The sequence below is a fragment of the Elgaria multicarinata genome, chromosome 9 (genome assembly GCF_023053635.1).
Source record: "Elgaria multicarinata webbii isolate HBS135686 ecotype San Diego chromosome 9, rElgMul1.1.pri, whole genome shotgun sequence".
In the NCBI taxonomy this organism is placed as follows: Eukaryota; Metazoa; Chordata; class Lepidosauria; order Squamata; family Anguidae; genus Elgaria; species Elgaria multicarinata.
This window is the reverse complement of record NC_086179.1, coordinates 94164466-94186435: the sequence shown is the minus strand read 5'-3', so window position 1 is coordinate 94186435 and position 21970 is coordinate 94164466. Positions and strand designations below refer to the sequence as shown.

The 21970-nt window shown below is 45.3% G+C and overlaps 2 protein-coding genes across 2 annotated transcripts in view; one reads left to right on the top strand and one right to left on the bottom strand.

Moving 5' to 3' along the window:
* KIAA0930 (KIAA0930 ortholog) overlaps positions 1-21970 on the top strand; it is a 451608-nt gene that overhangs the window by 215074 nt on the left and 214564 nt on the right. The window lies entirely within an intron of this gene.
* Positions 3519-19004, bottom strand: UPK3A (uroplakin 3A). The gene is made up of 6 exons (XM_063135023.1): positions 18950-19004; positions 14560-14715; positions 11551-11830; positions 8836-8918; positions 8005-8137; positions 3519-3615 (listed from the first exon to the last, which is right to left on the bottom strand). Exons 1-6 carry the CDS (start codon positions 19002-19004, stop codon positions 3519-3521), a joined length of 804 nt encoding a protein of 267 aa, XP_062991093.1.

Genomic DNA, 21970 nt, shown 5'->3' with positions numbered 1-21970 from the left:
AAAAAGAGGCTTGAAAGAAAAAAATACGGCTCCAACTTTGGGCGCGGAAATTACATAAACATGCCCCCAGGAATGTGATTGGCTAATTAAGAACTACAGGAAACTCATTTAATATGATGAAATCGGCCACATCATACCAAATAGAACAACTTATTTCAGAGAAGTTCAAAATAAAAACCAGAGGACAGACAACAATAAAACATCACAAACTATACGTCATGTGGTGAAATACTACCAAACACACACTTAAAAACGGTAAGACACGTTCTAACTTGACTAGTGTAGATCCCCTCCATGAAAAGATGGTTGAACCTCAGTAGCTTGCTGTGAGATGGTTGTGGGACAAAAATCCAAGATCCTCAGTTGAACAATACCTTTATTAGGGCCAGTCAAAATGCCATAATAATAATGTACATAATAATGTACATGTTTTTAGAGTTCTCCAGGTACAAAGAACAGAATTGGGGAAGACCTCCTAGCCTGATTAAGTGTTAATTTTAAGAAATGCATGGGCATACAAAAAAAAAAAGAATATTTTTTAAAAATGACCTAACACACACACCCAGCAGTCTGCAAAACTTATAGATCCATCCCAGCATACCACCTTGTTCTGCTGCCTGTGAAGACAGGGCCTATGACAAAAGTTTCAATATGATTTTTGGAATAATTAGTAGAGGGGAGCATTGTACACAGCAAGTACTGCTGACAGAGGAGAAAGAACTCCTTTCTAGACAAGTTGCAGGTAGGAAGCTCAGCACATTCTTCCATGTTTGACTGCTGGCTGTTTATTTTCTAGAAGTGCCATACATTTTGTACATATTGCTCAGAAGTATAACACAGGCGGCAGGTGGCTACTAGGAGGAGGGCTTCCTCCGCTGTGGCATCCCGGCTGTGGAATGAGCTCCTCAGAGAGGTCCGCCTGGCACCTACACTGTACTCCTTTCGTTGCCAGCTGAAGACCTTTTTATTCACACAGTATTTTAACACTTAATTTTAACTTAAATTTAAATTTTACTGTTCTAACTCTGTATTTTAATCTCATATCAATTTTGCTGCGTGGTTTTATCCTGGTTGTGCTTTTTATACTGTATTTTGTATTTGTGTTTTTAGACTGTTGGTTGTTTTATTATGGTTTTAATTTTTGTGAACCGCCCAGAGAGCTTCGGCTATTGGGCAGTATAAAAATGTAATAAATAAATAAATAAAATTAAATAAATAACACACCACACAGAACCAAGTTATATTTCTTCTTGTAGTGAACGATACAGGATTCACAGACTAAACAGGTGAGCCATGCTTTTCACTGCAAATTTTATTATTGCAAAGTTTTCAAACTGCAAATGTGGTACATTCATCTGTAAATTTACAATTTCTTGATGAACAATGCAATACATTCCTTGAAGAACAAAATACATAGTTTTAAGGTCTGGGTCTTTCAGGTATGACTCCTGCACCATTCGCTTGTGTTGAGAATGCCTTGCATGAAATGGGCTTTGCCACTTCTTGGGATTAAATCCCTGTGTGTGTGTGTGTGTGTGTGGTAATTAAATCACCAGCAGGAATCAGTGACGATATCCACAGAGAATCCAATTCATATAGACTTTGGGCTGGTCTGCAAATGGAACAAAAGATTGCAGAGAGCAGATGCCATTTTGGAATGCTCCTCCATACAAGACTCCGTGTGACTAAAACCAAGCAATTATACCACTACATTCTGGACTAGAATTTCTCCCCATCTCTGTTAATTAAAGAAACAAACAAAAAACAACAAGCTTCAGAGGAGCATTTAAAAAATAAATAAATGAAGGACTTTACCACTTCAGACTGCAGGGTGAAGATGCCATGACTATCCCATGCATTTACCATCTTAATCTGGTGCATTTCCCACAAACTTGACCTTGTGTAGCAGCCAACAAGTTGCAACAAAAAGTTGGCCCAATTTGCACGTCACCCCAACAAATGGGACTGCTGAGGCATGCTGGCCAATCGCCCACTACAATATAAGAAATAACTATAATAGGAATAACTACATTTCTGGCTTGTTGGGGAAGAGACAAGAAAGAGTTCCTGGTTCGCACGTCACAACAAACAGCCCTGGTACAAAGAGCTGTTTCCACTCACAGTGGAAGCAATAGAGCAGTGTGCACCAGCATGCTTGCTTGTTTACAACAAAAAGCCACCTCAGTTGCTGTGATGTGTGAACTGGGCTGTTCAGTGCAACACCTAGACACAGTCTAGACAGTACAAGAGTGAGCAATTATAAGTCTTGGGCTCTCACACTTCCCCCTCTTGTGCCTGCATGGAGGAGCTGAAAAGCTTCTGGTTTTAATTTTAAATTGAACACGGTTCCCCATGACATTGTGGAGCTGTGGTTTATTTAAACTATGGTTAATAAGCACAAGCCAGGATCATCGTGGCTTGTTCTCATTAAAACATCACTTTCTGAATTCAGACTTCCAAAGAGAGAGGGCATTCATATTAGAGAACCATGTTTTTCTGCCACCTCTGAACTGAGCCATAGATCAATATAAGTCAGAGTAAGTTATGATTGCTTCTTTCATGGTCTGAAATATGTCACAAAAAAGTAAAGTGAAAGGGGGCCAGGCGAATTGCAACTATTAACTAAATATTTAAAGCAGTGTTTTGCTCACTCTTCAATAACAAGCTTTATTGCTTGAATTTACATAATCCAGCATGTTTAAATGCCTTTCAATTCAATGTTATTCTGGAATTATCGTCACTTAAGAACCATTTTTTTAAATAATAAAAAGTGTTGTTAAATGAAAGCATCTGGATAGTCAATAATTTGCATCATGATTTTCAGGCAGAGCCAATAGCAGCTTAGACTTTTTAAAATGAGGCATATTATAAAACATGGAGTTAGGCTGGGCACAGATTAGACAGGCTACCATGTCGACAAAATGACATAGAGATTCTCTTGCTAGGTAGAACACTGCAGATGGTGTTCTCCAACTAAAAAAAAAAAAGTTATCCTTGGAATCAGAAGACTGCCATGTCAGAAGAAAATCAGCACTGATTTTCATTCAGAGAGAGACAGAGAGAGAGACAGAGAGAGAGAGAGGCACTCCAACACACAGAAATGGGAAACCACAATTTCTGAAATAGTTTTCAAGTGCTGTTCCATGCAATTCTACCAACACTACTGCTCAGCTGTTACATTTCACCCAAAGACAGAGTGAAGCAGCACAAAACACAGTTGTTTACAGACCTGTGGCCATCATCTCATTTACCATCAAATTATGGTACCCTTAGAAGTCTACAGTCATGAAGTCTGCATTTGTAAATGTTAAAGCCTTCATAGTCTCTACTGCAACCAAATTTAATACACTGAACGGCTGCTTCGTAAAAATGACATGTGCTAAATAAACCAAGCCACATCACTTAACTGGAGTTTTAGCTCAAACCAACAAAGCCATTGCACATCTCAATGCTAGAATATTCATTGGAGGGATCAGAATCAAGTCTGGAAGAATATCTACAGTGGATAAGAGAAGCAGCTAGTGTTCTAGCTCAGATGTTTCTTGTACTCTTGCGACAGTCTGTTGGACAGTTCGAGATTCATATCTGGTCTCAGTAGGAATCTCTTCTGATGGCCTAAAGGGGAAAATGCAGAAAGAAAAGCTTCAGGGAAAGTTTTATTTATTTATTTTATTTATTTATTTATTTATTTATTACATTTTTATACCGCCCAATAGCCGAAGCTCTCTGGGCGGTTCACAAAAATTAAAACCATAATAAAACAACCAACAGGTTAAAAACACAAATACAAAATACAGTATAAAAAGCACAACCAGGATAAAAACCACGCAGCAAAATTGATATGAGATTAAAATACAGAGTTAAAACAGTAAAATTTAAATTTAAGTTAAAATTAAGTGTTAAAATACTGAGAGAATAAAAAGGTCTTCAGCTGGCAACGAAAAGAGTACAGTGTAGGTGCCAGGCGGACCTCTCTGGGGAGCTCGTTCCACAACCGGGGTGCCAAGCGGAGAAAGCCCTCCTCCTAGTAGCCACCTGCCTCACTTCCTTTGTCAGGGGCTCACGGAGAAGGGCCCCTGTAGATGATCTTAAGGTCCGGGCAGGTACATATGGGAGGAGGCGTTCCTTCAGATAGCCTGGCCCCAAGCCGTTTAGGGCTTTAAATGTCAATACCAGCACTTTGAATTGGGCCCAGACCTGGACTGGCAGCCAATGAAGTTGCAAAAGGACTGGTGTAATGTGATCTCGCCGGCCAGTCCCTGTTAGTAGGTGGGCTGCCCTGTTTTGTACCAGCTGGAGCTTCCAGACCGTTTTCAAAGGCAGCCCCCCACGTATAACGCATTGCATTAATCCAAACGAGAGGTTATCAGAGCATGGATAACAGTAGCTAGGCTATCTCTGTCCAGATAAGGGCGTAGTTGGTATATCAACCTAAGCTGATAAAAGGTGCTCTTTGCCACTGAGTTCACCTGTGCCTCAAGTGACAGTTCTGGATCCAAGAGCACCCCCAAACTACGGACCCGATCCTTTAGGGAGAGTGCAACCCCGTCCAGGACAGGGCAAACATCACCTCGCCAGACAGATGAACCACCCACTAACAGTACCTCCGTCTTGTCTGGATTGAGTCCAAGGGCCTTGCTAGACCTACCTGATAATCCGGTGGGGAGTCGGGGCGACGGCGTGCTACAGCTAGCGCGTGCCGTTGTCCTTTTCTAGACGTCAACATGCGACGGGGCAAGGGAAAGCCCCGTCGCATGCTCCAGTTCCCCCCCCCCTTTAAGGGCCATGTGTGCAGGAGCGCACTGCCGAAGAGGGTAGTTTTTTTAAAAAAATATATATAAAGGGATCCCCGCTCCCCCTGCCCGTCCCCCATCCCCGCTCGCCAGACCCTGTCCCCACCATCCGCCAGGCCCGTCCCCGATGCCCGTTGCCGCTCGCCAGGCCCTGTCCCCCATCCCCGATGCCCGTCGCCGCTCACCAGGACCTGTCCCCCCTCCCCGATGCCTGTCGCCGCTCGCCTGGACCTGTCCCCGTCCTTCTCCCCCCCGTCCCCGATGCCCATCGCTGCTCGCCAGCCCCTGTCCCCTGTCCTTCTCCCCCCCATCCCCAATGCCCATCGCCGCTTGCCAGGCCCTGTCCCCGTCCTTCTTCCCCCACCCCGTCCCCGATGCCCATCGCCGCTCGCCAGGTCCTGTCCCTGTCCCCGATGCCTGTCCCCGTTCTTCTCCCCCCGTCTCTCCTGCCGGGTCCGGTCTTTACCCCGGCCCCCATCTCCCCCCCCCCCCGTGATTCCCTCCCCGGCCCAATGGGCACAGCACTCCTATGAGCTCTGTGCCCGGTCCGTGGCTTCTCCCGGCTACTCGCGAGTAAGCGAGCAGCTGGGAAAAGCCACGCACCCTGCTAGACTTTTCCACAGGCCAGGGCTGTGGAAAAGCCAGGTCATAACCGCATCCGGTTATCCCGGGTTAAGGGAGGACTTAGCCCGGCCTGACCTCGGGATCCCCTGTGCATCATCTGGATGCACAGGAGGGAGACCGGGCCTCACACTGGGCTAAGACCTCGTCTAGCAACGGCCTCAGTTTGTTAAACTGAGTTCAAACATTTTGCTTGTACCTGAAAGCATGTCAACTTCATTGAAAAGCATTGTTTGAAGCAAGATGAACGTCCTAGCCATTAAATGACAAACATGCATGTGTGAACCAGCCCTGTTCTCAGTAACTGACCAGGACAAAATTGTGGTAGTTCACCTAGACACTTATCAGCCAGCTTCTTATTTATAAACTCACCCTTTGCTTTATTTGACAAATGCATCAGTACCTTAAGTCATTAGTCATCATTTTAATGGATGTGTGAATATAGCAGCTGAGTAGAAAAGTAGGTCAAATCATATTCCAGGATCTTATAGTTAAGAGATGCTCTCTATACTACGTGAAAAGGCTGACCCCTACCTATTAGGCAATCATCTAGCACAAAAAAAATCTCTGCAACCGATAGTTCCCTAGGGCTAATTTATACCCTGGAAGACAGAAACAAACTTCAAAGTGATCTTGATAGGCTGAAGTGCTGGGCTGAAAACAACAGAATGAAATTTAATAGGGATAAATGCCAAGTTCTGCATTTAGGAAATAGAAACCAAATGCGCAGTTACAAGATGGGGGATACTTGGCTCAGCAATACTACAAACAAGAAGGATCTTGGAATTGTTGTAGATCACAAGCTGAATATGAGCCAACAGTGTGATGTGGCTGTAAAAAAAGCAAATGCTATTTTGGGCTGCATTAATAGAAGTATAGCTTCCAAATCACGTGAGGTACTGGTTCCTCTCTATTCGGCCCTGGTTAGGCCTCATCTAGAGTATTGCATCCAGTTCTGGGCTCCACAATTCAAGAAGGATGCAGACAACCTGGAGCATGTTCAGAGGAGGGCAACTAGGATGATCAGGGGTCTGGAAACAAAGCCCTATGAAGAGAGACTGAAAGAACTGGGCATGTTTAGCCTGGAGAAGAGAAGATTGAGGGGAGACATGATAGCACTCTTCAGATCCTTAAAAGGTTGTCACACAGAGGAGGGCCAGGATCTCTTCTCGATCCCCCCAGAGTGCAGGACACGGAATAACAGGCTCAAGTTAAAGGAAGCCAGATTTTAGCTGGACATCAGGAAAACCTTCCAGACTGTTAGAGCAGTATGACAATGGAATCAGTTACCTAGGGAGGTTGTGGGCTCTGCCACACTAGAGGCCTTCAAGTGGCAGCTGGACAACCACCTGTCAGGGATGCTTTAGGGGGGATTCCTGCATTGAGCAGGGGTTTGGACTCGATGGCCTTGTAGGCCCCTTCCAACTCTGCTATTCTATGATTCTATGATTCTATGTTATGCTTCCTCCCAATGCTTCCTCCACCTTTGAAAACGTAATTCCTCCCAACTTTGCAAAAGGGCAATTTTTAATTAAGACACCTCCCACTATTTCACAAGGACAACAACAACAACAGTTTATTGCAGTCAATAGACCATTCCAACAAAAATTACATACAAAAGGACTGAGCATACAATTAGCTATTAAAAAGACAAGTAATCATAGAGGATCTAATAGAGATCTAATAGAGGATCTAATATTTCACAAATCACAATGTAAGCCTCCACGGGCTTGTGTATTGCTCTGCTGTTCCTGAACAGCAGAAACAAAAATGATGTGAGTTCAGGGCCACAAAGAAACACAGGCAGCAAGTAGAGATCCTAGCAGCCTGGAAAGAACCGAAATGGGATAAACCTTGCATGCAACCCAGCTCCTTGCTCCTTGGCAATTCCGTATTTTAACCTATAAGCTTCATCACACCAGGGTTATACTGTGGAATCACTGCAAATTGCGTGCAAAGGACTCCGAAGTTTTCCAATTTATAATCTGCTTTGGCTGTGAAGTACTCCCATGCATCCTGCTTTAATTGTGCTTCATATATAAAAGAACCGACTTATTTATAACAATTCATAATTATTTTATTTATTTCATTTATATCCCACCTTTTTCCTGCAAGGAACCCAAGGCAGCATACATAATTCTCCTCCTCTCCATGTTTTCTTCACAACAACAACCCTGTGAGGTGGGTTGGGCTGAGAGTCTGTGACTGGCCCAAAGTCACCCAGTGGGTTTCCATGGCTGTGTGGGGACTAGAACCCAGATCTCCCTACTCCCATATATAGTTTTCAAACTACTTTCAAAGTGTTACATCCTGTTTGATGCAGAACTGGCCAGAGACTACACAAGAGAGCCAGTGTGAAGTAGTGGTTATAGTGTTGGACTAGGAAGATCTGGGTTCAAGTCCGTGCTTGGTCATTCATTTCACTGGGTGATCTTGGGGCAGTCACTGTCTATGAGCCTAACCTACCTCATAGGATTGTTGTGGGAATAAAATTGGGGTGGGGATGGGCAGAAGTATGTACATTGACTTGAGCTCCTTGAAGGAAATTTGGGATATAAAAGTAATAATAAATACAAATGAAGACACTCACGTTACAGCCAAAAGCGTAGCAGCAAGAAATCCAGCCACTAGGATGGACATGAGCACACTCAGGATGGAGGTGATGACTATCATTCCACCAGTTCTCCGACCCGGCCAAGTATCAATGGCAGAGGACTGCTTCGCTAGGAAAGTATCAACATAAAATGGTAAAAGCCATATTAGTGTAATGCCTCTATTAGGCCAGCTCAAAGGTCACAAAATACTGTGCAAGCTTTCATGCTCTCTAGAACTCTTCATCAGGCTAGGCGGAGGAAAAAACAGCTGATGTGGAAGCTATGCATTTAGTCACCATCTTAAGGTGGGATGTGGGTGGGGGCTGCAGATATAGCCTGGCTTTAATTAACACCTGGGACCCTCTCAAGGGTTGCTGGGAAGAATAAACAATGGTAGATCTCCTCCCATTTTTGAAAACATAAAATCCATCTGTTCATTCAAAAGTGCTCCATCCTTAGGCAAAATACACAGATTCCTAGGCAGATGGAAATAGAAAGAGAGAAAGAGAGAGAGAAATAGTCAGTTTTTATATGGACAGAACTAGAGATAATTGCAAGTAGTGCACTTTAAAAAGTCAACTGAAGCCAAATTGGGAAGTGTTACCCTAGCCTAGTGGATGGAGGGGGTTGTACCCTCAAAGAATAAAGTCCCAGGTTCAGGTGATATAAGACCATCACCTTCCAGTGTGGTGAACTTTGTGTAGCCCTAAATATTTAGATGGAGCAATGAATGACTAGATGGTAGCAAAGCCACTTGCTTTTTGAACTGGAGGCTCAGGACACTGATATACAAAAGCTACAAATGCCACTTCAAGGTAGATACTCACGTCTTTTGGTTTTGATTGGATGAGACCATTGAGTTTGGTCTTTCATGACACCTGCTGTTCTGTCAACAAGGAGGTATTTAAATCTAGGACAGAGAGAGAGAGAGAATACCTCACTCTTCCAAAAGCAAAACACAACATCTTATCACACTAGAAGCTCAGCCCAGCCCACGTAAGAAAAATCTTCTGCGTTAGTCGCTGAACACCACATATCTGGTATTCAATAAACAGACAACCTATGCCATGAGTTGAAAACTAATTTTGACATCTGAGGAACTATCGGGGTTAGGTTGCTTCATTTGGTTTCTCCATTTAAACTGATGCACATCTTTTGGAGTCCCTTGATGTATCACATATCTTAATGCTGGAAAACATCATACTTGAGAACAGATGTGGGCAGAAAATAGATCTATCCTGATGTTTTGGACATCAATTTGCAGCATTCCTGATCACTGTCCATGCTGACAGGGACTTTCAGGAGTTGAACTCCAAAACATCTGGAGATCTACTTTCTGTCTGCCCTTGCTCTAGAACAGCCTGATCAGTTTTCCACAACCCCACAGTTACTTCTGCGTATGATAGCCTGCTTCCCTCCAGTTGTTTGAGATCACAAGTCCCAGCACTCCTGACCATGGGACATACTGACTTGCAATGATAGGAGTTGTAGTCCAACACCTTTGGAAGGCACCAAGTTGGGGAAGGGCTGCTCTAAACAAAAAAGAAGTAGGTGGCCCTAAGTTGTTCGTCATCAGTTTTCCACAACCGCACAGACACCTCTGCATATCCTATTCTCCATCCTGTCCTCATGGTTTATATCTGCTTTGGGAGAATGAGAATTTCACTGGCACTTTCTGCCTCCTTAGGGAGGATGTGGCGGTATAGGCCTGTGAGCCTTAACTCCCAATTTCCCTGCTTTTTGGAGCTTGGTTGAAAAGTGTAGAGCCTTAACATTGTTTTGTAAACCTTAGGTTTTTTCTTTATTGAATAACCAATTAAGGGTGCCATCCTATGAATGTTTAGACAGAACAAGTCCTACAACTCCCTGCTTTCCCCATCTGGGCTTTTGACGTTGACCTGTGCCAGAGAACTTGGATCTATACTGAACAGATGCAACACAATCATGAGGAGGGGAGGCTTTTAAGCAGTTGAGTGTGTGCATGAAAGAAGATGCGTAACGTTGTCCTGCAACCCTCCTGGCCCCAGCCACTTTCTCCCTGAATCAAAGGTGGGCTAATAGGGGCATGGGGGAAAGGAAGGATACAGGGGATCAAACAGCTGTCAAACCAATCATGCCCCTCTGTGACTGCTTTGTGCTGCACTTGGTTCCTTGCTGAACATTTAATCCAGCCATTAGTATCCTAAGCTAGGGTGACCATATGGAAGGGAGGCCAGGGCTCCTGAATCTTTAACAGTTGCATAGAAAAGGGAATTTCAGCAGGTGCCATTTGTATATATGGGGAACCTGGTGACATTCCCTTTTCATCACAACAGTTAAAGCTGCAGGTGCCCTGCCCTCTTTTAAATCTGCTCACTCTATTATAGCTCCTGCAGCTTTAACTGCTGTGATGAAGAGGGAATTTCACCAGGTTCTCCATATAGGTTCTCCATGACACCTGCTGAAATTCCCTTTTCCATGCAACAGTTAAAGATACAGGAGCCCTGTCCTCCTTTTCATAGGATCACCCTACCTAAGCAACTTTCGCATGGAAGAGGAACTAGCCTGATTCTGTTTCCTCGATACAACTCCATAAAAATAAAACATTTCCTTCTGAAAGCAGAGGCCTTCTGCTGGATGCTGGAGCCCTACCTCTTGCCGACAGTATTAGTCTTAATGATTCATTCATGTTGGAGCCTTGAGCCAGATACAGGGGCTCTGCTAAGCTACAAGAGGCTTTCACAAAGAGACTGCTACAAGCCTCCAGAAAAGTAGACAGGAAAAGTACAGGCCTCCTGAGACAGACTAAAAGTAGCACTATGGCCCAGCCTGCATTTTTAATCAAGTCTAGTTAGCTGTTTCTATCAAGGCATGCTGCAACGAGAGCTAAACTGCAGGCCAAATGAAGACTAATTTTATTTTGAAACTATGTACATACTGCTTTTAAATATACAAAGCAACGTACAAGAATAAAACAGCATCTGGAACAATAATTACTGTAAGATGCAGGAGCAGAAGAATTTAGCATAATATCTTATCAATCAATCAATCAATGTACCTTTATTAGCATAAAACAACCACAAACCATACGAAAACATCACGACATCCTCCAGACAAACTAGTACTCTTACATTGTGCAATTCAGCCTGCTAGTATAGTAGACAGTACTAATCTCCCTGCTGACTATTCCACCATGCCTCTGGGTGTAGCTCCCGGTCTTTGATAGGTCATTACATAATGGGCAAATAATGCAACATTTTCAAGCATTCCCCCCCCCCCCCCCGCAGATAATATCTTATGTTAAGTTAAGAGTAAGAGCCATTGAAGGCCTGAGAAAACACGTTTTAACTTGTTCCTGAATGGCAGAAGAGTTGAGATCTCCCTTCCTTGCCGAGGACGGATATTCCACAAACAGGGTGCTATCCCCTAGAAGGCCCTCCTCCCCAGTCATCCAGAAGACGGCAGGTTCATATTTATTCCATTAACCTGGAGGTCCACCTGCCCATTTCAAGATATCCCAAGTGGCTGTGTTTGTCTTGGAAGGTGTCCTAAGAAATCCAAACCTGTAGGCTGTATCTTGGGAAAGAGGCGGGTTGCAAACGTCGAGGAAATTCGGGTCATATAGACAAGCTGCATTGTCACCAACTCTGATCAGATACTGGGTCAGGACAGCAGGTGCTTTGGTTGCATCAGCCACATCGGAGAGCTTGGGTGGAGACGCGCAGTTGGGAACATTAAACACCGCAGCTTTGTAAGGACCACTTTGTCCTCCACCAGTTTCTTGGAAGGTGGCATTGAGAGGTTTACTACTGTTGTCTGCAACAGATGGTCTTGAAGTACCTGCTGCAGGAGAAATTGACACACATGTTCACACAGCAGTTCTACATGGCATGCGCCTGCACTATCTGCTTATTGCTATGCATAGGACATTGACCAGGCCTGCTGATTAGTTTCCGGGCAAAGTATAAAGTGTTGGTTATCACTTTTAAAGCCTTACATGGTTTGGGTCCAGGCTCCCTGCGGGATCTCCTTCTCCCGTACAATCCGCCTCACACACTCAAGTCCTCTGAGAAGAACTTCCTTCAGCCAGCCAAAACTAGGCTGACAGGTATTACCCAGAGGACCTTCTCTTCTGCTGCTCCCAGACTGTGGAATGGCCTGACGGAGGAGATTCGTCAACTTAACAGTCTTTTAGCATTTAAGAAAGCTATGAAGACTGATCTCTATAAACTGCCTAGAGAGCTTCAGCTATGGGGCAATATATAAATGTAATAAATAAATAAATAAAAATAAATCTCTTCTGGCAGGCCTATCCAGTGGAATTTTAGGATGCTTTTAGTATGTTTTTAGGAAGTTTTAACAATGTATACTGTGTTTGATTATTATTCTATGTATTTTATATTTGCTGTTGTTCCCCGCCTTGATCGGGATGGAGAATCACACAATCATAGAATAGCAGAGTTGGAAGGGGCCTACAAGGCCATCGAGTCCAACCCCCTGCTCAATGCAGGAATCCACCCTAAAGCATCCCTGACAGATGGTTGTCCAGCTGCCTCTTGAAGGCCTTTAGAGTGGGAGAGCCCACAACCTCCCTAGGTAACTGATTCCATTGTCATACTGCTCTAACAGTCAGGAACTTTTTCCTGATGCCCAGCCGGAACCTGGCTTCCTTTAACTTGAGCCCGTTATTCCGTGTCCTGCACTCTGGGAGGATGGAGAAGAGATCCTGGCCCTCCTCTGTGTGACAACCTTTTAAGTATTTGAAGAGTGCTATCATGACTCCCCTCAGTCTTCTCTTCTCCAGGCTAAACATGCCCAGTTCTTTCAGTCTCTCTTCATAGGGCTTTGTTTCCAGGTTAGAAATATTAATTATTATTGTTATTATTATAGAGCCACTCCCCTGAGGTTCAGGATACACCCAGATGAGACTACTGCCCTGCCTCCTTCACAGAGTCTCCAGGGCATTGTCACCAGTTTTGCTTCCTCCATCTTTTTCCCACAATGGAAAATTCATCAAGAAAGAAAAGACAGAATAGCTACACAATGGCTTTGGATTGTTAGCACTAGGGGCCCCCATATCTGGAAGCACCCTCGGTAAGAATTACCTCCAGGCAGAAAGGCTTGTGTCAGTGGGAAGCAAGTTCATCCCTCACCCTTTTGAGGCAGTTGATATATACCAGAGTCACAGTGGTAGTAAAATATTGTGAACTTGTAAATTTTGTGGGCCTCTTTGAAAGGGCGATATAGACAAATGTACGTGCTACAATAGCCAGGAGAATAACGTGCATTACAGATGCCAGAACTTCGTCCCCTTCCCCCAACAGTTGCAAAGCTAGCCAAAGCCACTGTGGCCTGCAGCTGGTGTTTCTGGGAGGAAGCAAGTGTGCTGTGTACTGTGTGCATTCCCTGCTCAGATCATATTGCTGCCGTGAATCGTGTCCATCAACACTCCCCGACCTGGTGCCCCTCTGTATGCTGGATGATTGGAAGCCACCGTGAATGCCGTTGTTCTTGGCAGGAAGGCAGGGTAGACATCAAATAAATGAACTTCCATCACTCCCAATAATTGGTCTTAATGACTGCGGTTAATGGGAGTTGTAGTCCAACACATCTGGAGGACCCCAGATTGGGGACAGGTATTGTGCTACATAGAAACATTCTAGTAAGAATGTCTTCATAGCACCTTTGCTTCCCACTACAGTACTAGGAGCATAGAATTTTAATCATGTTTGAAGATTTGACACAAGTGCATATTAGAGGTGGAGGCAAGAACTCCACCTTGCAGAAGGGAAGGGCACCCAATGCAATTGCCGCCCTGTTGGTAGATGTAACTTCCTTTTCATCCCATATTGGGAAGCACGGTGTGAATGCAAAAGGGACCATCACTCTCTAAGATTCCTCATTGCCCTGGGGAAGGACTTAGAAGTTCACAACACTGTGGCTCCAATTCACCAGGCTACTGCTTCCAAACATTACAGAAGGGAATTGGAACGGGGTTAAAAGAAAATTCATCACTACCCAAAGCCCATTTCTAGCAGCATTCTCAGATAGGCAAATGAAGCATATGCTTGTGGCTTCGTTCAGCCTTTAGAGAATAAGGACTCAGAGGCAATTATTATGTGCTTATCATTCCCTACTCATGTTTATTTAGTTCTTTAGATTACATCGCGACCTCCAATTCCACTTGTTTTTAAACAGCACTTTTCATGACTTTTTTTTTAGAGCAGGAAAAATGCTGTATTATTTATGAAAGCGAAAGAAAACATTTTTTCAACTTGTGTAATTGCACTATTCTGCTATACCCACAGTGCCACCTAGAGGTTAAGCAGTGGAAAGGCAGGAAAGGAAAAGCTCTTTGTGTAGAGCTTGGGTCTCAATTCTGTGACAAAACCAAAAGTAGATACAGCGGATTAACAGCCTCGTGTAGAAGAGCTGTGTACATTAACCCAGCCTTCCCCAACCTTTCCAGATGTGTTGGACTACAACTACAGCATGGCTGAATAGTCCAGCACATCTGGAGGGTGTTAGGTTGGGTGATCCTGCATTAGACTGTGAGAAGAACAGTGACTTACCAGATTCAGCCATGACATAGAGAAAGACTTCATAGGATGCTTCTTTTGACATCAGGCCATCAAACACACAGAAAGGTTTCTCTAACGCCACCGTTGTGAGGGTGGGATTGTTCATGGCAAATCTGGGATTTGCAATTTGTGGTCTCTGAATCTGGGCTACCGGAAGGAGGAAAATATGTTTTTATTAGAACAGATTCAAATGTCCAAGCGAGAAGGCAGCGTGTGCTGCCCTTTCAAATTATGGAGACAATATGTGCGTGTGTATGGTGGGTGTGAAGGAAGGCTGGGGTCCACCCAACCTCCCTGCAAGGTAGGCTTTGGACCAATTGTCCGATTACCCAGGCTCTCACCTCCTTAACCGTGAACCAAGACAGTATCAGCCAGTCTTTCAGAGAATAAATAAATAAATAAACACACACACACACACACACACACACACACACACACACACACACACCAGACTAAGGACTGAGGCAATTTATTTAAAACTCTAAAATGAACACGTCTAAAGAAACGTTTAACACAGGGTGGGGGGAGGGAAAAAGAGAGTGAAGGGAGAGAGTATTGGGTGTTCAAGCAAACACTAAAATTATTAGCCAACTATTAATCATGCCTCAGAGGCGTCAAAGCATTCTCTGGAGCAACCAGGCCCTAAAACAATAAAAACCTTTCTAAATCCAAGGTATCACCCAACCTGGCTGGGGATCTCTCTTTTTCACACAGGTTCAGTTCCAGAGAAGATGGATGGCCGGCGCCCGGTGGCCAACTCCTTTATCCCTCTTTGGACCAGCCGGTACTGTGACCCATTCTAGCCAATCCCAAGCACCGCTCAGGCCTCTGGCCTCCCTCCCCTTTGGAAGGGAGCCGGTCCTGCCAAGCTGCTTTTCCCACAGCTAAAACCAGTCAATGCTAATTGCCCTCGGCCTGGGGCCTAGCTGGTAACTACCCTGGTGCTGCCTTCTAGGAGAAGTGCCCTAACCAGCTGTTTTTCTATGATGGTCCTTGAGGGCGGTTTGCATTAACCCTCTCGGTCCAAAAAGCGGTAGCAAGTCACTAGCAAGACCGCAGCCATCTTGGCCAATCTTCACAGTGTGGCGGACACACACACACACACACACACGAGGCTGCTTCACACATTCTTAAAAGTCAGATAGACAATGCAAGCAACTCTGGTGTGGTTTTATACCTTTTAAAATCTGGATTGGTCTTCCACTTCAGTTCCATTTCTCCAGCAGTACATACAAAGCCACTGCGTATGGCTCTCAAGATCCCCTTGGCAGCTCGGTTTTTAATACTTACAAAGTTAAGAGAACAGTCAGACCTTTGGCACAAGGACTATTCTAGAGCAGGGGTCCCCCCCCCCCCCCCGTCTGTGGAAAAATTGTCTTCCATGAAACTGGTCCCTGGTGCCAAAAAGATTGGGGACCGCTGTTCAAAAGGAAGGAGCCAAAGGACCACAAAATCCCTCCCCCTTGTTATCGCCATTCAAGCTCCCTAGAGCTGAATACTCAAACTGCCGAAATGTGGTGTGTGTGTGTGATGGTGGTGGTAGTGGTTGGTCGCTTTCTCAAATTTCTCAAATTAGCAGATGTGCCCATGGCTCTGAAACATTGCACACCCCTGGTGTATAGGGTTGCAGCCTTAGTTTACCCAAGTTAGGATCTATATCCAAGTTTACCAGACTAATAGAAAAAGGATGCTATGGGAAAATTGAATTATACTTATGTCCTATTGAATGAAATAGATAGGGTTAAGCAGTAAATAATTATGAAAAAGGAGAGCAAACTCCTACATAAGAACCATGTGCTAGGAGTATAGCTGCTCTAAACTAGGGATGTGCTCCGCTCCGATTAGGAGCGTAGAAGCAGTAGCGGATTGGCCTGCTCCGCCTTACCCAGAGGCGGAGTAGGAGCGGACCGCGGACCCCCTAGAAGCAAGGCGAAGAGAAGCGACCATTTTTCGGAGCTCCGAGTTCAGTCGGAGCGCTCCGGTCGCCATCTTGAAAACATTTCGCCATAGGATTGCATTGCGGCAAATAATCGCGCATAACTACGTTGTTTTTGAAGCTATCGTTCTGGAAATTCTTGTGCACAGAGAGTCGTGGATGGGGGTCATTTTGAGACCACTCTCACCTCTCTGCGTGCTGTGGTTCACGTGCAATATTTTTTTAAAAATCGGGGCAACCGCGGGGCTCAAACTGCGTTTCGGCTTTTCGCCCATAGGATTGCATTGAGGGAAAGAATCGGGGATAACTGGGGGGGGGTTTAAGCTATCGTTCTGAAAATTCTTGTGCACAGAGAGTCGTGGATGGGGGTCATTTTGAGACCACTCTCAACTTTCTGCATCGTACGGGTCGCGGGCTAGAAGTTTTTTAAAAATAGGGTCAACCGCGGGGCTCCGTTTCGGCTTTTCGCCCATAGGATTGCATTGAGGGAAAGAATCGGGGATAACTGGGGGGGGGTTTAAGCTATCGTTCTGAAAATTCTTGTGCACAGAGAGTCGTGGATGGGGGTCATTTTGAGACCACTCTCAACTTTCTGCATCGTACGGGTCGCGGGCTAGAAGTTTTTTAAAAATAGGGTCAACCGCGGGGCTCCGTTTCGGCTTTTCGCCCATAGGATTGCATTGAGGGAAAGAATCGGGGATAACTGGGGGGGGGTTTAAGCTATCGTTCTGAAAATTCTTGTGCACAGAGAGTCGTGGATGGGGGTCATTTTGAGACCACTCTCAACTTTCTGCATCGTACGGGTCGCGGGCTAGAAGTTTTTTAAAAATAGGGTCAACCGCGGGGCTCCGTTTCGGCTTTTCGCCCATAGGATTGCATTGAGGGAAAGAATCGGGGATAACTGGGGGGGGGTTTAAGCTATCGTTCTGAAAATTCTTGTGCACAGAGAGTCGTGGATGGGGGTCATTTTGAGACCACTCTCAACTTTCTGCATCGTACGGGTCGCGGGCTAGAAGTTTTTTAAAAATCGGCGGGAAAAATACCTTTTTCAAAGGGCTGAGGGGCAGAGTCAGCTCCCGGTCATGATGATCCCAAAGTTGGAGGAGGGCATAGGCAAAACAGGTAACTTGGGATTCTGGGAAACTTCTCTTTCTTCATCTGAACGGGCTTTTCCCCGTGTTTTTTAACACAGTAGCCCCACCAAATGCACAAACACAACCTGAAATCATATACTAAGCCAAGAATAAGAGATAGAAAACACAGCACTGCTCCCCACCCTAACCTTGGTGAACAACTGAATCGATGTGGTGCAAGGGGATGAGCTCCCCTAGGGCATCTCATCGTGGACGTGCCCCCACTCTCTCCTGCACTGGAAGGCCATAGAGCCTTCCAAAGAGAGTAAAACGGTGGAGCAATGCCTATCATGAGTTGAAGTGAATGGTCACTTTTCAGTGGTGGAGCAATGCCTGTTATGAGTTGAAGTGAGCGTTTTACTTCTTCTCAGAGCTGTTGGTGGCTGTCTTGAACTGGCAGCTACTTCCCCCTCCCCCGGGCACGTCCCCCTATTGCTGGTAAAAGACAGATATAGCCTTTTTTTTTTAATTCTTCTTGCTGTTTATTGAGCAACACTGCTGCTTTTAATTCCACCCCTCCTTTGTTTATTGATTGATTTATTCCATTTTCTATGCATTACTGGCTTATCCTTGGCTCCCTTCCTTATGCCCCCAGAAATGCCAGCTGCATGCCTGCCTGCCTTCCCTCCCTCCTCCCCTGCCCACCTCGCAGGGATGTTGTGTGTGGGGTGCCCGATTTTCAAAAATTCGCCAAAAATCAGGGGATGATGGGATTGCCTTGAAACTTGGCGTGTGTGTGTATACGCCCATGAGGTGTCATGGTGCCAAACGTGAGGTTTCTAACTTCAACGGAAAAAAAGTTGTTTACTTTTTTAGCTTTCAATGCAACCCTATGGGGGGGCAAAAACGGAGCTCCGGATCCGGATCCGGAGCTCCGAGCGGAGCGGAGCGGAAGTGGGCGGAGCGGGGGCGGGGCGGAGCGACCCGCTCCGAAAAATGGCGGATCTGCAAGTGAAGCGGAGCGGGGGGTCCGTGCACACCCCTACTCTAAACACACACAGTGGACTGCTGATGTGAATACAGACAGGATTGCCTTCTTACATTCCACTCCCAAGCACTTGATGCCCTTGAGACATGTAGCAAATGCTACAATAGAAAGAGAAAATCGAGTGAGTTTTCAGAACTGTGCAGGGATTTGACAATTCCAGGCACACTCACTTGAAAGTAAGTTCCATTAACCCATTCATCTTCCCAGAAAAGGAAAGAATCTTATACAGAAAGAAGCTGCCAAGAAGAACATCAACTGGGTAGCAAACATAAGGCACAGGAAAACAGGTCCAAAACAAACAGACAACCACAATCAATGACTTACCTGCACATAGGTGCCACAAACAGCAAAAAATCAGCCTAATCCAAGGACCCCTCATAATCAAACAAGAAAGGAAACCCCTAGTAAAGTTATCCCACACTCATTTCTCAGCAATCGCTGCCTACTCTTCCTCCCCCCCTTACCTATCTCATCTACTCCTTTCACTACCTGCTTTGTTCTCTTAATCCACGATTAGCTACGGATGTTCTCTGCTCCTTCTCAAGGCAGCTTGCATGTGCCCTGCCTCCTCCCTGCCCACATGCAGGTTATCACCTGCATCTAATTTGTTGGCAGGGAGGCAGTGGGTGTCCCCACCCAGCATTAGCAGATTCCAGTCTTTCTTTCCCACATGAGTAGCAAATAACCATCGTTTTTGAAAGACACTGGGATGGGTGTCTGCAGAACTTACTCATGTGCAGGGCTGTTTATTTTCCCAGCAAAGCAGCAGCTTATTGTAAAGTTCAAAGGCAAACCAACTTGCACAGGATATTGTGCAATGATAATGTACACAATAAATCAGGAAGGGAAAACAGCACTGTCGGTTTCACAAGAAGCTATTTACTGGAGCTGGTCTAGTGGCTAAGAATGACCAAGTCCCTAATTCTCTTAGGCAGCCTTTCTGAACCTACTAAACTGTAGTCCAAGACATCTGGAGAGCACCAGGTCGGGGAAGGGTGCTCTTGGGCAAATCTCGAACCCTCATCTACACCCCCCTAATTTGTTGCATGGGGATAACTGATAAGGCTGTTTTAAGGATTACCACAATATAGAGTATATGCCCCTCAAACACTCTCAAGCACAATAGAAATGCTAAATATATTTACCATTGGGGACAAATACAACTCATGAGAGTTTATTTGAGGATTTGGATCAGATGTTATTTAAGGTGACCCTATGAAAAGGAGGACAAGGCTCCTGTATCTTTAACAGTTGCATAGAAAGGGGAATTTTAGCAAGTGTCATTTGTCTATATGGGGAACCTGATGAAATTCCCTCTTCATCACCACAGTTAAAGGTGCAGGAGCTATACTAGAGTGAGCAGATTTAAAAGAGGGCAGGGCACCTGCAGCTTTAACTGTGGTGATGAAGAGGAAATTTCACCAGGTTCCCCATATATACAAATGAGACCTGCTGAAATTCCCTTTTCTATGCAACTGTTAAAGATACAGGAGCCCTGTCCTCCTTTTCATAGGGTCACCCTATACAATTGATTCTATGATCATGGCTCCCATTCACAGTCATCTCTTAAATTTGGGAAGGCAAGGTATCCAAATAAGAAGCCACTGGTATTAAGGCTGCCAACTTTTTTAACCTCTCCTGGCAGGCCAAAATTTAACAGGTGAAGCATTCCTGATGCATCTCCATGTTCCTGTCTTTACAGCAGTGCTTTGGTGGCACGAGGAGCCTTGCACCCACTCTTACATTCCTTCCCAATATCTGCAAGTGCGAACTTTCCCAGTCTTTAAAAGTAAAACCAAAACCAAAACCAGGGAGGGGAGGAGAGGAATGGGGCTGTTCCTCTCCCCTTTTTAATTATCTGTATTTCCGCAGCTCTGCAGATACAGATCATAAAAATAAAAAGAAATGGGGGGAAGGAATGGGCAGCCAGAGGGAGGGCATGAGGAAAGGAGGCAGGGACTCGGGGTGAACCACCTCTCCTCCCTCTGGTTGCCCATTCCTTCTCCCCCATTTCTTTTTATTTTTATTACCTGCATCTGCGCAGCTGCGCATTATTATCTGCGGAGATACAGATAATAAAATTAAAAAGGGGGGGAGGAACAGCCCCATTCCTCTCCCCCCCCGGTTGTTGTTTTTACTTTTACAGGTGTGGGGCCACCATGGGCTCTACTGCCAAAAAAGTTGGAGTAAGTGCCCAACTTTTTTGGAGTGGAGTTTCCAGGGTTTGCCCCTGGATGGCTTTGCAATGGCAGCTGCATCATGTAGATGACGTGCCGCTACTGCGAAGCCACCCGGGGCAAACCTGCCGTGTGGACAAGCCCCATGTTGGTGAACCTTTGCTAAGTTCCTAATTGGTAATGGAAACAGTGGGCCTGCTCATATGCACTTGGAGGGAAGGTGGTTAGGGGAACCAAGGAGTAGGAAGAGTTAATGAAACCATGATGTGCATGCCCATCACATGACCGCAGAACCACACAGCAACACATGGTTCCCTTACCTCTCCTCACTTGGTAGTTAGCCCATCTTCCACCAGCCACTATGGCTGCCTATCCCAGTAGCCACCATGGTGGGAATCAGCTCATTCCAGATGTTGTAGACCATGGAGGAAGTCCACACTAGCAAGAATGTCACTGGCTCTCTAGGGGCCATCTCTATGGTCACTGTGTCATTTTTGCGGGAGCGCCATTTTAACCATCCCCGGGGGCCCTTAACCCCACTGCAGAGTGTGGTTCCCTTGGCTGATTAGCCATCAAGGGTATGGTTTTTACATGCACATGCACACACACACACACACACACACCACGCTAAGCCACCACGGTTCTCTCACAAACGCTAACTATCATGGCTTAGTGTGATGTCTGAACAGGCACATTTTTTGATTACAAACTGCATTGATAGGGCAGGAATCAATACCTCTGTATAACATGTGGATGCGAAGATGTTTCAGTTTCACATGAGGGTTATGGTAAGGTTGGTTAAACCAGGGTCCTGGTGCAGGAATGGGGACCTCAGACAGACTGGCTGAGTTTGGACGACACACTAATTAATGGTTGTTCCCATTTTTGTGAACCGCCCAGAGAGCTTCGGCTATTGGGTGGTATAGAAATGAAATGAAATAAATAAATAAATAAATAAAGTCCTTCTACAACTTCATTGGCTGCCAGTCCAGGTCTGGGCCCGATTCAAAGTGCTGGTATTAACATTCAAAGCCCTAAACGGCTTGGGGCCAAGTTATTTGAAGGAATGCCTCCTCCCGTATGTGCCTGCCCGGACCTTAAGATCATCCACAGGGGTCCTTCTCCGTGAGCCCCTGCCAAAGGAAGTGAGGCAGGTGGCTACTAGGAG